Raw genomic sequence first — 17,286 nt, 5'->3', positions numbered from 1 at the left:
AAGGCTTGCGATATTCCGCTGAAATATCCCAAAGCAAAACCAAAAAGGAACTGATCCTACGGTATACTAATTGGTATTGTCTGCGTAGCATGAAAGCTTGAAACATCTTATCCCAATGTGCCATGGAGCTACGCTATTGTCCAAAGCTATTTTTTAAAAAAGCACATAAATGAGCTACACTGTTGCACCGGGTGAGGGTGACGAATATCAGGATGAGCATGGGCACTGTAGTTTATTTTGATCCCACGCATGTTAACCCTCTATAAAAACTCATTAGAGCATGCGTATTGATTCATCCATGGTCTGATAAATGGCTTATTAACCTGTTTTTAAAGCTGCATTAATTGAATTTTTCTGCCATGAACACAACATTGTGTTTACATTTTACATTTAATTTAGAGTTATGTATCTGAAGACCTGATGAGTGTAAGACCAATTATCGCATCTACCAACTCATCTAACTCAATTCAGCTAGCTGCTGAATGCGTCAGCCCGCCGGCTGCCAATGGTCAGGTGATGCACGGCGGGTTTATCTGAGCTTTTTCACGGAAAAAAAAGCTCGCCTGGAAACAAGGTTGAGGAGAATGGGCCACAAAAGATAAAATATTCATCCAAAATAGACTCTGTAGAAGAATACTCTGTGGGCTCATCTCTACGAGCATTCCAATTCACCTTACACGTAGCTGAACTTCTTGTGCAGCTTTTAAGATTCACCTCTCGTGGGAACAAGTGGACCCGCAAATTGTTGGTTTGAGTCTTTTAATGGGATTTTTTTTGGCAAAAGAAAAAAAAAAAGGATTGCAGAATAATGCTGGCCTTTGGCTGGGCTGTTGACTAGTTGTTAGTCTTGCGCCTCTTTGGAATTAGTTGTGATGTTGCCTTGCCCCCAGGTCTTAAGTATTACAATTGTCAAAACATTGTTATAACCACGAAGAATGATGGCCAAACGTGCAAAAGTAAGACCTGACCTGAAATAAATCCGAAGAATCCTTTACACGTTTTCCAGTACTGATAGGGTTGAGCATGTATCTACGCCTTCCATTCAGTTCGCAGTCAAACTTTTCCAAGCAACATTTCGGGGAATGTATCAGCCATAATGGACCTTTTTTGGAGAGGAAGCAGCAAACAAATGAACTCATTTGCTTTTCATGAGCTACAAGTCACATCGTTTTTCATCGCCCTCCCACATGCACACATATTACTCAGATTTGTCTGCCATCATGCCATATTGATGGCCCTTGACTGAATGTTACTCGCAGATGGCGTAGAGAAACAACCACGCACACACCATCGCCCCTCAACAGACAAACAGTGCAACATTTTGTTTTCTCTCGTGGTTCCCTGCCACGTGGCATCAAACAGCACCAAGATGGATCGATACCTGATGGCTATTGGCTTGTCGTTTGTTCTTCGGCATTTCGTACGTAGCCGTGCTTGGCTTCCAGGCCTCATTTACTGCATGTGGCAGTATGTGCAGGCCATTTCTCTGTCAGTAGTGCCATGTTTTTCCTATGGCAGGGACAAAGAGACACAAATTGCACTACTATCTGTGTAATACAATATAATAGAAAGGCTGTGTTCCATAACTTCTCTTTGTGAAATATCCTTTGCAATAGTTTCTTCTGTAGGTCTGATGAACAAATAATACCATGTACCATATTCTTACAGGAGATTATATCCCGTCTCGTTGGCATCCATGTGGTTCGACGGTCACGTTGAACCGACTGACGTCTTCTGTCACATTTTTGAAACTGATGTCTGTACAGTACACTCCAGTATGGGTCCGCTCTCTTTTCAACACGCAGAGAAGAGATTGTTAAGAATTGTTCAGAGTGAGATGAACATTTTACATAGCATTTTACATTTGTATGTTTTCTGTTTTCTTTTTCTTTTTCTTTTCTTTTTTTTTTTTGAGTGTGTGTGCATGATTTGGTGTGGATGACTCACTGGGTTTACACAGCCTGGGTGAAGCCATAACACACTTGAATAAAAATGATGAGCCTCCTTCCGAAAGCCTCCATTGTCTTCTTCCTACTGCCCGACATCACCGGCCCCACTGAGAAGTTGTTTTAATTCACAGATTAGTTTTTCATTGTTGAAAAAAACAGTCAAATTCTGGCCTGCAGCTATAGCATGGCTTATTCATTCAAACAAGACTTTCAATGATTTCTTAATGTGCCGCAGGCTGCTTTCTCAAACTAAACAGATTCTGGTTCAACTTTGAATTGACTTAAAAATTCATGAAAATTACCTCTTGGGTATGTTTCCTTTACAAAGCAGAAACTGCTATTTTTCTCAAGATCCCAAGACATTTTTAAGCCAAGGTTTAGAGAACTTATTCTTTCTCACATTGAAAGCTCAGGGAGCCTGACCTCCAACAGTATCCGTTGATTGATACAAAGAGACGTTGTTAAAAAAAAAACTGATCTACTCTTTAAAATTCACACTTTCCGGCGAGGATCAGATCAAAGTGGAAAACTATTAGCTGTGAGAGAAAGAAATAGATAATCATATGCACACCCAATCACTTATTCTAACCTCTGGATCAGCTTATTTAACTTTCACTTTATTTTTAGTTGTCTCAGTTGTCAGTCAGACCGAACCAGACATTGCAGTGATCAGCAGCAGCTTGTGGGGTGATGCTGGAGGACACGTGTGGTAAAGTATCAGTATGTAATCCCTGAACTCACGGCTTCTGCTCTTGCTCTTCCACAACTCTTCCAGAGACGTCTCCACCCACCGCAAGTTTAATTTCTCCTCAGCTGCTGGTGCAGTCTCCTCGCTGCACGGCACCATGCAACAGAACAGAAGTTCAGAGCAACTTTGCAAACTTCTGAATGCTCAACGCAGCCTCACACCTAAACAACTGAATGGGAAAACATTGTGGCTTGGTTTAAATAAACTGTGTTACGAATGTTACACATTCAGGTTTTGTACTAGATCTAACTTGAATATGTTAGTAAGAGAACAGAACTTACTGTTGACTTCTGGTTTCACACTGGACAGGGAACAGCTGTCTCCTGGTTGAATGTCTTGTGCTTGTTAAACCCGATCATCCATCCCCGACGTCCTCGCTATTTGGACTTTACTCTTGATACTACATCACCTGACTTCCTCCCTTACTGCCCATTAACTACTACAGCCACTAGAGGTCGCAGTCTAACAAAATTCAATATGGATCTTAATGATAAATACTGTACGGTTGTTTTCCTGGTGAGCAAGAGGTTGGTATCAATCTTCTGATCAACTGATTTCTTGTTAGAAAGCTAAACATTTTATTTTCCAAAGCGTGGTGTTATTTCTTTCAGAAACATGTATTCAGATCTATTGGTGAGCAAACAATTTCAGGAAGTCAGGAAGTAACACCTGTGGAATAAAAAGATTTCAATGTCCTTCAGTCATTGTTGTTGTAAGCATTAGCCTAGAAGTACTCCAGAGCCTAAGACAAAGCTGAATATAAGTGCAGTTCTCTACTTGCACAATGAAGTGTGACATGTTTTTTATAACTGGTAAATACTATGAAGAATATCTACAAAACTATCTGTGAAAAAACAGTCAATCAATCTTAATTTAGGGTGGCCGACTGCTTAACTCCGCTCGTGAGGGGATTATCACTAAATACATTGATGCCATTGATTTTTACTAAGATAACTATGAAAAGTACTAAAAGTAACTGACTTAAGAGATGAAAAAGCAGCATGATCAGTCTGGCTTGGAGGCAATCATCATTACTGTTGAGGTGACAGGAGGTAATGCTAAATTAGTAAGTAAAGTATTGGCAAATTAGCCCTTAAAATCTCACATCAGAGCTACATTATGGCGTGTTACATTTGAAGAATTTGGGCAGAATTTGTAAAAGTCTGCTGTCCAGCGGCCTTCTTCTTCTTCTTCTTCTTCTTCTTTGTAAGTGGCCCGAGTAGTGCAGCTGGATGTTCAGTAGGTGGGAGAATGAGCAGGCAACATCCCTTTTTATCCCTTCCCACACCGCGGTAATTATACTGTCAGCTGTGAACGTCAGGCAACGCAGAGGGCGACACAATAAGAACAGTGGCTGAGGGGCGTTAAGGCCATCTCTTGGCGTCAAGCCTGTAATTTCGCATCTTAAATGATCATGTAAGCGCAGCCAAGTTGCTCTGCAGCGGGACTGTCTCCACTATGCCAATGATATGATGAAGCTTCGCAATAAGCAGGTGCTGACATGCTGCTTTTTTTGGGGGGGCCCGAGGCGAGAGAAAGAGACAACGGAGAGCAGGAGATTTTCAACGATGATTGAGTCTGTCTGCCTGATGAAAAATGGATCCACTGTAGGAAGCACAACTGCCTGCTAATACGACTGTCATCCATCGCAGGGAAACTCGGCGACAGTCTGTCTCGAAATATAATAAATGAGGCTGACGTGGGAGCGATGGAGCTAAAATTTAAAACAAGCTGCTGTCTGAAAGTGATTAAGATCCGCAGATATTCCTGCAGGCAACGCACCCCACATCACCGTCTTATCTAGCCTGTCTGAAGATATTTACGCTGAAAACTATTACCAAAACCAGGGGCTCGGAAGAGAATCTGATCAAAGTTTAACTCCGGTGAATGTTGACAATATAAAGGACCTCTCTCTGATATTGAGTTGCGGCACCTTTATCCAGTATTCAGTCATTTTAAAGGTCGCAGATCTTTCTTTCTATCCGTGACAACTGTGCTTCCTTTTATATCTCCCTCTTTGTGAATGGTTTGTAGTTAATACAAGGAGGTAAAAGCGACATAATAGATGAATCTCCTCAGTTTATCTAAAAAGAAGCCTCTCCAAGATAAATCCAGTGAATACAAGGCTATAAAACAGCACAAAGTCACTATGCGGATGCAGAAATTCACATTTTTAGTTTTTCACTTGGCACATTTGTTAAAAGGCAATTCAGTTACCGTATAAGATGGCTACACTGCTGTCTATGGGCTGACACATTAAAGGATAGTAGAATGATGTCGGTGTTTGATACTAGAAGGCTGGTTTCACATTCACTGCTGAAAATGTAGATTTTCTCTGTGCTCACTGAACATTTGTGACATCACATATATTTTGGAAGCCAATCCTGGTCCGATACTCAGTATACATTCTTACTAAAGGAGAAGAAACACAAGTATTTAGCTATTTATACGTTTTTTCTGCAAAAATCACATCAGACGTACATTACAGAATTTTTTGATAGAGGGGACCTTTAACAATTTTGGCTTGTAGCGGTCCCTACTGACCTTTCCATCACAAGCAATGGCCTCAGTGTAAACATGAATTGAGAACAGTTTAACCAAAGTGATTTTCCCTCTTGAAATGTTTCATTTTAAGTATTTATGTAGAGCCTGAAGAGTCGAATATAAAACAGAGATTTGTGGAGATCGTGCAGGGAAAAAAAAATAAAAAGAATGTTCTGTGTAACCCAACAGCCTGACACATCACATTTTCCCTGCGATGACTTGAGGGACTTCTATTTTCATAAAAGCCCTTCTAGGGACGGGTGTTGCAAATTAGCATCTGCTACAAACCCTGTGATACTTGCATCGGACAGCTGTTTCAGTTTGTCTTTGTATATTCGATCTGTCCCTATCAAATAAACCATGAATAAATACATACTACACTGTAAGAAATGTTCGTCAAATTTACAGTAAAAAACTGTTAAATACCAACAGTAAAAGACTGTAAAATTGAAACCAGTATATCAGTGTAGTAGATACATAGGATTACCCTAAATTAACAAACGGTTCGGAACTTTAATTTATACTGTAACAATATGTAAAAAACACATAATTTTACTGTGGAAAATATAATACTTTGGTAAAATTAACGGGGAAATACTATAATGTCACAAATATGTAATCACACTAAAATTAACACTTTAATGCTGTTTAAATTACAGATTTTGCTGATGTGTACTTTAAAATTTATGGTATAAAACTGTTTACAATTCAGCAAGAACATACCTTAATTTATACGGCAATAAGATGGTAAAAATATGGTAAAAAAATGTTTGAAAAAAAGTATGGTCATGGACAGTAAAACATCAGAAACCAAGAAGAGTTTACCACCCTAAGTCAAGAAATGATACATAACTTAAATTTTTGCTGTCATAATCCGTTTTTACTGTGGAAATATACATTTTTGGTCAAATGACCATTAATTTGACCAAAATGTATATTTTCACTGTAATGTCAAACCGTAATGTCAGATTTTGCAGATCTATGTGTACTTTTGAGTAGGTGAGTTCAGCATTATAATCCTCAAAACGGGCCTGCTGTGACTGCAGAGTATGTGGAGAATATTGTGTGCACATGGTGTGTACTCTGCTCTCAATTGACTGGTGGGAGGAGAGGGGGGAGGGGGCCTGTGAGGCCCGCCAACCTGTAATGGAGATAGAGACGTGCGCGCGCGCACACACACACAGGAGAAAGAGACACGCGCAACGTAACGGTCACGCAATTCAAACTGCGCGGCGGTCTGCACAATGCAGTTTGTTTTTTTTCTTCTGTGAGGATTAATTTGTGATGGCACAACGCGACTAAAGAGCACGTAAGTAAAATTATCTTAAGATATGCCTGCATGTCTCAAGAATGTGTTACCAGTGTGATAGCAAACAAAGCTTTGTAATAATGTTATTACGTCTGCGACATACGTCAGGTTAAATTCAACGCGGTCTTTTCTGCAGTTTTGTGTTGCCCTCGCTTAAAAGGTGAATGTTAGTTCTCCTTAACTTTACAAAATTTGTTAATTTTGCTAAATGTCAGTTGAGTTGAATTGTCTTTTGTCACACTGTGTAGCCTATGTTGTGTCGAACATTAGCTTAGCTTAGTAAGTCGCTGTATGCCAAAATGTTGAATTGTAATTTCTGTGGTAAGTCTGTTAGGACTTTGAGAGGTTATGTGCTTCACTGCAAACTTCACAGAAATGAACCGCGCTGTTTATTTAAATGCTTTGGAGATGGATGCAAGCAGACATTTTGCAGGTATGGAGCTTTTAAGGCTCATTTTTACCGGAGGCATAATGTTGTATCTGCTAATGAAACTGTCGGGACGGCTATGACCACTTTTAAATGTGTAGTGGCCTTGTGTGAACGCCAGTGTCAAGACACCAAAGAACTGATTGCTCACTTGAAGGAGCATATTGTAGAAGGACGTGCTGTAAGTTGTCCAGTTAGAGGATGTAATACTGATTTCCGGGTCAAGTCTTCATTTACTGCGCATATGTCACGGAAGCACAGAGGTTTTACAGACAGCAGTGTAAGTAATGTGTACAGAGAATCTGCTTCTCATCCGTCAACATCTACTCCACCTGAGTCAGGTGACTTTGTCCCTCACTGTGATGCAGGTCCAGCTACAGGCACAGATGAAGTCGATTTGGACATATCTGAAAACTTCAGTGATCTTTATCTTAGAAACGTGAGTTTGTTCTACTTGAGATTGCAGGGGCAGTTCCTTCTGCCTGCTTCAACTATACAGAACATTGTTGAGGAAATGCAAAACATAAATGAGTTGGGTCAAACATATACTTTGAGTAAACTTAGTTCACTGCTAAAAAATGACACATCATTATCAGATGAGGACATAACCAAGGTTTGTGAATCTGTCAAGGGATTTGACCTGTTCACTGCATGTCATGCAGGACCAATGCGAACACCTTATTCAAGAGCCAAGTCTTTCAAAGAGAAATTCAACTATGTGGAGCCCAAGAAAATGTTTTTAGGAAGAGATGAGAACAGGATAGATAGGTATGCCTATTATGTGCCTGTGAGAGAGACTTTGAAATGTTTGTTAGAATCTGATCTGTGGCAGAACTGTGTGTCAGGAGAGCACTCACCAGAATCTCTTTCAGATGTTCTAAGTGACATTAGTGATGGTCAGATATTCAAAAACAATGATTTTTTTGCTCAAAATCCATCATGTGTCAAGGTAGTTCTATACCAGGATGCCTTCGAAGTAGTTAACCCTTTAGGCTCTGCCAAGACAAGACATAAAGTTTTAGCTGTCTATGCATCTGTTGCCAACTTGCCACTTCATGTACGGTCTGACATAGACCACATGTCACTTGTCTTATTGTGTCGAGAGAAAGATTTCAAAGCATTTGGGCATGCTAAGGTGTTCTCTGAACTAATAACAGACTTGAAGGAATTGGAGGAGAATGGGATTGTTGTATCAAATGAAATAGTCAAGGGAACCTTGTTTTGCATTGCTGGAGATAATTTGGGCTCTCATTGCATCGGTGGATTCTCTGAAAATTTCAGCTCCTCAAAATATTTCTGTAGGTACTGCCTAATAAACAGATCTGACTTTCAGGGTGATCCAAATCTGTGTGGACCAGAGAGGACCATTGAGAACTACAATTCTGCTGTTGATCGCCTCCAGACTGAAGATACATCACCACATGTGGAAGGAGTGAAGTTTAAGTCAGTATTTAATTCTTTGAAATACTTTAATGTCTGTCTGCCAGGTTTGCCACCTTGTCTGGGACACGACATTTTTGAGGGTGTTTTGTCTTACGATGTTGCACTGTATCTGAAGTATTTCATAAAGAAAAAGGCTTGGTTCACGTATTCCATTCTAAATCGACGCATTAATCAGTTTAAATACTGTGCTTCTGATGCTTCTACAAAACCATGTGAGGTCAGCCCCCATGGAGCTAAACTCTCAGGTCAAGCTGTACAGAATTGGAATTTTCTAAGGCTGTTGCCTCTCATAATTGGTGACAAAGTGAAAGATACAGCAGATAACGTGTGGCAGTTGACTCTGCAGCTAAAAGACATTGTGGACATGATATGTGCTCAGAAAATCTCTGTTCCTCAGGTTGCGTACCTTGATGTACTCATTCAAGAATATTTAGAGTCAAGAATGGCTCTATTCCCAGAAAGTGGCCTGAAACCAAAGCATCATTATCTACGTCACTACCCAGAAATGATTCTGAAATTTGGGCCCCTGATCAGACTATGGACAATGCGCTTTGAAAGTAAGCACAGTTATTTCAAGAGATGTGCAAGGAATTTGAAAAATTTCAAAAACCTCTGCCTTACTCTGTCTGAAAGACATCAGCTGTTACAGGCATATCTTTCAGCAGGATCAATGGGCAAAGCTGTCTTCCAAGTTAAAGATGGTTCTCCATTTTACTCAGGACTATACAGTAAAGCCATTCAAGATGCAGTCAGACAATTTGACTTCACTGAGACCAACACAAAGGTCACAGTAGAAATTCTGTACAAGGGAACATCATATAAAAAAGGGCAATTCCTTGTCACAGGGAACATTGACTCCATGCAGTTTGGTGAACTAGTGCTCATTTTGATTAAAAATGACACTGTTCATTTTCTGATGTCAGTATACACAGCAGAATTCCTTTCTGAGTACCACCTTTACTCAGTGAGGAAAGACAATGAAAAGATGCAGTGTCTGAACATCAGTGACTTGATTGATTTCTATCCATTGCCATCTTACATCAAAGATGGATGCCAAATAGTTCCTTTGAAACACAGTGTGTTATCACATTATTAACTGTCTTGGACTGTCATTCTGGGGTTAATTGTGCTTTATTCACTTTCACTCAGAAATGGATGATGCAGAGCAAATCAACATACGCAGTGCCATCACAAAGGTGTTGCCAGACCTCCCAGCCTCAATCTTGGATATTTTAGTGGAGACACTCCAATCATTGGGGGTAGAGACCACTGAGGACTTTCACTTCATTCAGGAAACTGATTTGCTCTCAACACTGAGACCAATTCAAGCAAGAAGATTGGTAGCTGCCTGGAAACAAACCAGTAAGTAATTTTGACAAGCTTTTTTTATCTCAAGTCTTTTTATATTTTTGTGTTAGGTACAAAACAAACATTCAGCAACATTCAACCCTCCCAACCCCATCGCACCCCAATTCAAAGTAATTAACAACAACAATAAGAAGAAAAATCAATATGGGAAAAAAAAAAAAGAAAAGGGGGAGGACATCCATAGAATTTACAGCATTACAATGTCATTAAAATCCAGGGTTTCCACTAAAGTGAGGACAGGCTGCCAAATATAGCAGAATTTAAGACTGTTACCCTGGATATGAAACCGGCTATGTTCAAGTGTCAGATATTGCATTACATCATTAATCCAATGTTTAAATGTAGGAGGGGATTTGTCTTTCCATTTCATTAGTATAATACGTCTGGCAATTAGTGTTGTAAATGCTATAACTGTTTTACCAAAGTCGCCTATGTCGCCTAGTTCTTCAGGTGCTACTCCAAAAATACTAACCAATGGAGAGGGTTCAATATCCACGTTCAAAGCTTTAGACAAAAAGACAAAGACTGAATTCCAAAACTCAAATAATTTTGGACAGCTCCAAAACATGTGTACTAGTGTAGCGGGTTCAACTTTACATCTGTCACATGTTGGATCAATATCAGGCAGGCATAATCCTAGCTAGCCTTGTCTTGGACCAATGTAACCGGTGGAAGATTTTAAATTGAATAATAATATGCCTGAGACAAAATGACGATGAATGTATATTTTTGAGAGCAGATTGCCATTGTGTGTCAGATATGTCTGTATCCTAGCCTGGGAGCCAAACCCCTACAGCTAATGCTGTGCCGGGGTCTGGTAAGACTCAGCAGCAGTGTGGGCGGGATAAACGTTGTCTGTCAAGTCGTCTTTGCACTCAACGCCACGTTATAGGATGGGCACCAACCAATCAGAGCGAAGAAGAAGGATTACATAGTCAGGGCGACCGGAAGAACACGGCGGAATGTAGTCCAAACTGGGAGTGTAGTAAACTTAAATTAAACTTTTGCCGTACCCGGTGGGCAAAACTCCGAATACGTCCCTTTTTTCCCAAAGAAAAAGCTTAAGTGCCATTTTCTGCTCCTCTCGCAAAGAAAAATGTATTTTTAAATCGTCTAGCGTTGCTGCCAAAGCCAGATCAAATGACTGTTCGCGGCGAGCAGCCATTGTTGTCTACGCCTCTCTGGACTACACAACGAAATGTTGCGTTTATGTCGTCACTAGGTAGGCTGGCCTCCAATCCCGCTCCTCACGATTTGATTGACCCGATCCAATTTGGATTTTCAGCGCCTCAACATTCTAGACGGCTCCTGTAGCAAATTCAATTTGCGGCCACAAGGGGCGTCTAGATTTCTAGGCTATCTGTATCCAGCTCTTCCTCCCATTTGCTTTTTAACACTGTTAATTGTTCTAAGTTGCTTGTATTAAGTACACAATACACTGTTCCTATTGTTCCTTTAAATTGAGGAAGGATTTTAATTAATGTATCTAAGAGAGAATCTGTCTGTGGTGATGGGAAAGATGGAAAGTGCATAGACACAAAGCTACGGAGTTGCAGATACTGTACCTGTAGAAGTGTGAGCTGGGGATGTGGTTTTGTGTTTGGAAATGTTCAAAGGATCCAAAGACCCCACCAACATAGAGATCTTTGATTGTCTTCAGTCCCCTCTCAGACCAAACCCTAAAGGCATTTTGACAAGATTTTTTGAAGTAGGTCTGTAACCAAGGATAAAACACAATTTAAATACATTTTGTTGATTCCATTCTTTACAGCACAAACCAATGAAGGCCATAGCCAGGCAGCATTGTCTTCTCCATCTTCCTCAACATGCTCTTCAGTCAGTCTCTCCCCATCGTCCACCCGCTGGATTACTCCTGCAGACTGGGTTAACGACTTCCAGATCCCATGGACGAAGTTTCCTGAAGACTTGATGCAGTGTTTAGAGAGGGGAAAAAGGCCAAGTCCGCGGCTACGCAGAGAAATGGTCCGGATTGTAGTTACTGAAATGATGAAAGCCTGTGCCTCTCCCAGTACAAAAGCCTCCACAGAAGTTGCCAAAAAAATGACTGCAAAGTATCCACGGTCACTGCAAGATGTCATAGCAGGTGATGTGGTTGGACTAGGATATCACTCACTAGTCAAGCAGTTACAAGCCCGAATTGAAAATGTGAAGCGGTCTTCAACACCAAGGATAAAGAAGCGCAAACAGGTGTCAGATGAGTATGACACAGATGAAATCCCAGCTGAACAAAGGGCAGCTATGCAGGACACCTATGGTTGCGTAAAGTGGGAAATGAAATATATGCCATTGAGTGAGACACCAGAAAGCCAACAGCAGAAGAAAGACAAAATGAAAGCGCTCAGTGAACAGACTAACTTCAGCCCAGGCGAGGTAGAAACTCTTATGAAGTGTACCTACTACTCCCAACGTAAAGAGATAAACCAGGGAACAGATCTGCAATCCCTCATGGAGGAGTGGCCTTTTTTGTTCCAGGAGATTGGCATGACAGTCCACTTCCAAGAGCTCACTGGCATATCGCTGAAAGAGACTTTCCTCACCAATGTAGAAAAAAAGGGAAAACGGCTTCTGGACTTAATGAGGACCATGTGTGCAAACAAGAGCAAAAGAATTCTTCAGGCTGTCACAAAGCTGGAAATTCTGAGAGGACAGTTGGAGGGCTGCTCAGAAGATGTCAAGGATATGGTGCTCCTTCTTCTCTCCTACTTTGATGAAAAAGAGGAGAACCTCTTCCACTATGTTGAACAAACATGTCTGGCAAAAGAAGTACAAGTGGAAAGCTTGCCTGTTACACCATGCATCATTGTATGTGGTAAGTTTTGATAATAAGTTTCACTAAGTTAATGTTTTCAAGTATTACATGAAAACTGTCATGCACTGTCATGTTTTGAAGTGCTGCTTCAAAGTAGGGATGCACCGATCCACATTTTTTTACTTCCGATCTGATCCTGATACAAGAATTTGGATATCTGCCAATACCGATACTATTCCGATACCAGAGCTTTATTTCTTTTTTGTTTTTGCTTTTATAGTATATGAAGCTGTAATAAACTTCTCCCTATAGGCAAGTATGTATGCATGCATTAATGCTCCAAAAGGCAACTTAAGGTAAGTATGAGAACAGCAAAGGAAGTCAGAAAAATATATTTATTCAATATAAATTCCATGATAGTGTTAAACATCAAATAATACCTGTGACTATTTTCAACAAAATATATAATATCAATATAAAATAAATATATAAAACAGTGAGCACCTGCATAGCACAATTGAAGGTGACATGTTAGCCGGCTGCTATTGCTAGTGGCTCGGCAGGCTGCAAACAGCGGAATGGATTTCCTGAACAGATGTGTCTCATCACATTCCACAGTTTTGCAGGCACCAAGCAGAGTAGCCAGCAGGAGTAACTTTTGGAATTATTTCAGCAGACAGTGAAAACACATGTTTAACAGATCGAAAATTTGCGCAGGTTGGATTGGATTTTTCCGATCCGTGAATTACACTTGTATCGATACCCAATACCGATACTGTATCGGATCGGCCCCATCCATACTTCAAAGCCAAGCAATTTTGGTAAGACTGCTTTTGGATGGTAATCGTTGGTTTGTTATTCTACCTGTTCTTTGCAGGAACATCTTGCTATGCCTCAAGGCAGTTCATGCTGAGTGTAGATGGCAAAGTTGTGAATGACCACATCCCCAACTTCATCTCTGCCATCTGTTTGATGTTTGGAACCTACTACTGCCTCAATATCCATTATCCTGTGGGTCTGGGCTCCACACTTGAGTTCCTTCAGAGGTAAAGAAATGTTTGTTTGTTTTAATTAATAAATAAAAAAAAAGATTTCCTCATTTAGAAAAAAAAATCTGTATATTTAGTGGTTGATTATGAAATTGTGTTCAAAGGTGTTTCTTCATGATCAATCCTGAGAGGGGCACAAAAGTTGAAACAAAGAAGAACAAGAAGCAGCTGACGGTGAACCCAAGAGTCCTCACCCTGATCGCAGATCTCTCTGACCAGGATTGGAGAGGGACATGTTAAAGATGGACTTATCCAACTGAACTGTTAAGTCTGACCTCTTGCACAGCGCCACCTGTATGAACCGGTATGAAACAATGTACGCAAAGGCTGCAACTAATCATAGTTTTCATAATCAATTAATCTGTGTATTATTGTCTTGATTAATTGATGATTGATTGATTGATTGGTTTGGTCCATAAAATGTCAGAAATGGTGAAAATGTGGATCACTGTTTTCAACGTCCCAAGGGACGTCCACAAATGTCTTATGTCCAATTTTGTGTATTTTTTGCCATTTTTGTTAGAGGCTGTACTTTCAGTTAGGTCAAACAATTTGAAGGTTTTACTTGAACAATAAGATCAAGGCAACAGCAATATAGTGTATTATTTATTTATTTTTTGCCATTTTTGTTAGAAGGTAATACTGACTTTGGTTACACAATCCTAATTTTGCATTCCATGCAGGGAGTTTTCTAGTTTTGGCTTCTTGTTTTATATTATGAGAAGCAACTTTTCAGATGCTGGTGTGTTACAGGGAACATTGACTCGATGGAGTTTGTTTAATAGTGTTTATTTTGATGTGTTGTCTGAACATCAGTGACTTGATTAAAGTTTGAGTTTTGTTTTCCAGTTTTGACTTGGTTTTTGTTCCCAGAAGCAAGCATTCGGAATACTCAGTAATTTGAATTATGGTACTAGCAGTAAGTTTGCAAAGCTTCTTGATGCATTGGAGTTGATTTGAAGGTTTACATTATATTAGGTTTAAAAAATGTACATAGTAATTTACCGTAAACTAAACAGTTTTCAACCATGAAATTTACAGTTCTATAAAACCATACCGTAATGTCTTATACATGGTCACCATATTTATTTCGGTAGTTTACTGTAAAATAGTTTACATTCTTTATGTTATTTTTACAGCAAATGACTGTAAATAGGTCAATGATATATAATTTTTTTAGTAGTAATTTACTGTAAATAACACCATTTTCAACCTTGAAATTCAGTTTTATAAAACCATACTGTACTATCTTATACATGGTCACCATATTTATTACGGTAGTTTACTGTAAAATAGTTTACATTTTACCTGTTATTTTTACAGCACATTACTGTAAATTGGTTGATGATATATAATTTATTTAGTCGTAATTTACTGTAAATAACACCATTTTCAACCTTGAAATTTACAGTTCTATAAAACCATACCGTAATGTCTTATACATGGTCACCATATTTTTTACGGTAAAGTTCTGGCAACCACAGCTGCCAGTATTTTACCGTAAAATATACGGGTTTTTTTTTACAGTGTAAGCCCCAGCTTGGGAACCGCTGATATAAATATTTCCGAAGAAAATAAAACGGTGTATTGGGAAACTGCAGTATGTGTCTGTGTTAATAAATATTCCAGGGGTGCTGTATCTTTTCTGCATGCTATCCAAATCTGAAGGCACCACATGCAGACTGGGCCTGCAATAGATGAATTCACAGTACCCAACATGAGGCTGTGTTGTGCTGATTCCCACCAGTTTCTCAGCAGCTGCCTGTGCTCCACACGTTATCAGGATGAGGCCATAAAACTGCGCCGCTGATGCTGATGCACAAAGGAGGTCTCTGGCACCATCTAGCGGTGAGTGGAGTCGAAAGACTCCTGCTACATTTGAATTCTTCATCATCATTTAACATCTCACCACTCCTTTAATGTCCAATTCACAGACGCGCACTGCCAGATGATCCAAACAAACTCCTGTCAACACCACTTTGCCACAAGTGTGCATATTGGCTGCATTAAGCTGGAGATCTTCTGCGATCACTGTGCTGCACGGTGACCCTAATCTGCCTAATAACATTATGACTGCTAAAACCTTTTTGCAGCTGCAGTGTCACTGCCTTTGGCCGGGTGACACGGAGCAAACACACACAGGGACAGCAGCAGCAGCAACAACAACAACAACAACAAGTGATTCAGCCAAAACATCGGACAGGAGATGTTTCCCAAAGCTGTGAGTATCTCTTGAGTGTCTCAGTAACAAAAAAAAAAAAAAAAAAAGTTTAACTAGCTTTGAACTGTTTGTTTTTTTGAAATGTGCACAGCTGATGTTAGTTTGAGTGATACATAGTGATAGTGAGGAACTTGTTCACAGCAACCTTACCAACTGCTTTAAAGTACAGTGTATATTGTGAGACATGCATACAGCACTCAGAGTACTTTGATGACTGCTTTGTTCATTTAACATTAAACATTAAGATCATTGCGGACTCTTCCGTTTGGCATTAAAGAAAGTCATGGTGCATGTGTGAATATAATTATCGTCTTGTAATAGTCAATTTCTCAGAGTTGTTTTGCTACTAATTCCTTAACAGGCATTCTTTACAAAGGGTGTCCAACTAATGACTTTAGCAGTGATCAATACATTATTTACAAATGCTTTAAAAATGAATTGAAACAATTTGTAAGGAACATCTGGCTCTGTTTGGCTTGCATGTGGCACCACTTGTTTTGTCTTTTTAGCTATCTCTTTAATTTCATCTAAAACAGCCAAGCGTGGGGGCCAAAGCTGAAGCTTCCAAAAAAATGTATTGCTCCATTTTCGGTTTGATCATAATCGTTTTCTCTCCAGTGTTTATGACTGAAGAACTATGTGAACAAATATGTTTTGCCAAAATAATCTGGCTAAAGTTCATTTCTTTTGCCTGCCAGGGCTTCCGTAGCATCCCAAGTTCTCTGACTGCACAAAGGGTCATTCTGCCCGCTGTACTCAGATAATAGAGGGCAATTAATAATTACGGATTTTACATATTTAAAGAGGTTTTATACCTCACAAAAACATTATGAACATCATTTTATAATGTTCATTTTGTTATTATTATGTTTTTCACGAGAGGCACTGAGAAACCAGATCAAAGTTGTGAGCATTCATGTGGACATCAGGACCTCAGAAGGGGAAAAAAAAAAATCAAATGAGAGAAATGACTGAAGATAACGCATAATTCTGAATGTCATATTGAGATTTTTCTTATTACCCAATCCTCTTTGTATGGGCCCGGACCCCCACATATGGGAACCACTAATCTAGACAAGAGCTGCCAAGAATTCTGTCCAAAAATAAATTCATAAACAACTTATTAACATTTATATCTCAAGCCTTGATGGATGATAGCTGCAAAACAGCCATTTAATAACAACAGACCATGTTTTTTTTTTTTCCTTTATAAAGAATGGAGCCCGTGATCCCTCACTGATGACTTACTCGGTTTAAATAAGCCATTAAGCCTGCAATTCTAAATGTTAGGAAGCAATGAGTTTATGATAAGCCATGTAGTCTGCTGTTGTAAAAATTAATCCGTCGTCCATAGACAACGGCTCAGACACTCTGAGGTCATTTTTCACAAAGTAAGTGGCCAAATTGTTCCTCAGAGGGTCTTGAATTAAAGAATTAATCAAAATAAAAAAATGGAGT

At 39.6% G+C, this 17,286-nt stretch overlaps 1 protein-coding gene across 4 annotated transcripts; it reads left to right on the top strand.

Annotated features, from left to right (window-relative positions):
* The first annotated feature begins 5,673 nt into the window (after nucleotides 1–5,673).
* On the top strand, nucleotides 5,674–14,455 carry LOC119017461. 4 transcript variants are annotated; one of them, XM_037094197.1, is made up of 7 exons: nucleotides 6,464–6,550; nucleotides 7,346–7,416; nucleotides 8,311–8,420; nucleotides 9,570–9,782; nucleotides 11,560–12,618; nucleotides 13,436–13,604; nucleotides 13,712–14,455. In XM_037094197.1, exons 4-7 carry the CDS (start codon nucleotides 9,572–9,574, stop codon nucleotides 13,845–13,847), a joined length of 1,575 nt encoding a protein of 524 aa, XP_036950092.1. In that variant the 5' UTR covers nucleotides 6,464–6,550; nucleotides 7,346–7,416; nucleotides 8,311–8,420; nucleotides 9,570–9,571; the 3' UTR covers nucleotides 13,848–14,455. The 4 variants fall into 4 exon arrangements, with proteins under 4 accessions (XP_036950091.1, XP_036950092.1, XP_036950094.1 ...); XM_037094196.1 differs by lacking the exon at nucleotides 7,346–7,416 and having other exon boundaries at nucleotides 5,674–6,550; XM_037094199.1 differs by lacking the exons at nucleotides 6,464–6,550; nucleotides 7,346–7,416 and adding an exon at nucleotides 6,692–6,710.
* The last annotated feature ends 2,831 nt before the right edge of the window (nucleotides 14,456–17,286 follow it).

Source organism: Acanthopagrus latus, chromosome 3, assembly GCF_904848185.1.
Source record: "Acanthopagrus latus isolate v.2019 chromosome 3, fAcaLat1.1, whole genome shotgun sequence".
Taxonomy (NCBI): domain Eukaryota; kingdom Metazoa; phylum Chordata; class Actinopteri; order Spariformes; family Sparidae; genus Acanthopagrus; species Acanthopagrus latus.
The sequence above is the reverse complement of the archived record's forward strand: the minus strand, read 5'-3'. Positions and strand labels throughout refer to the sequence as shown.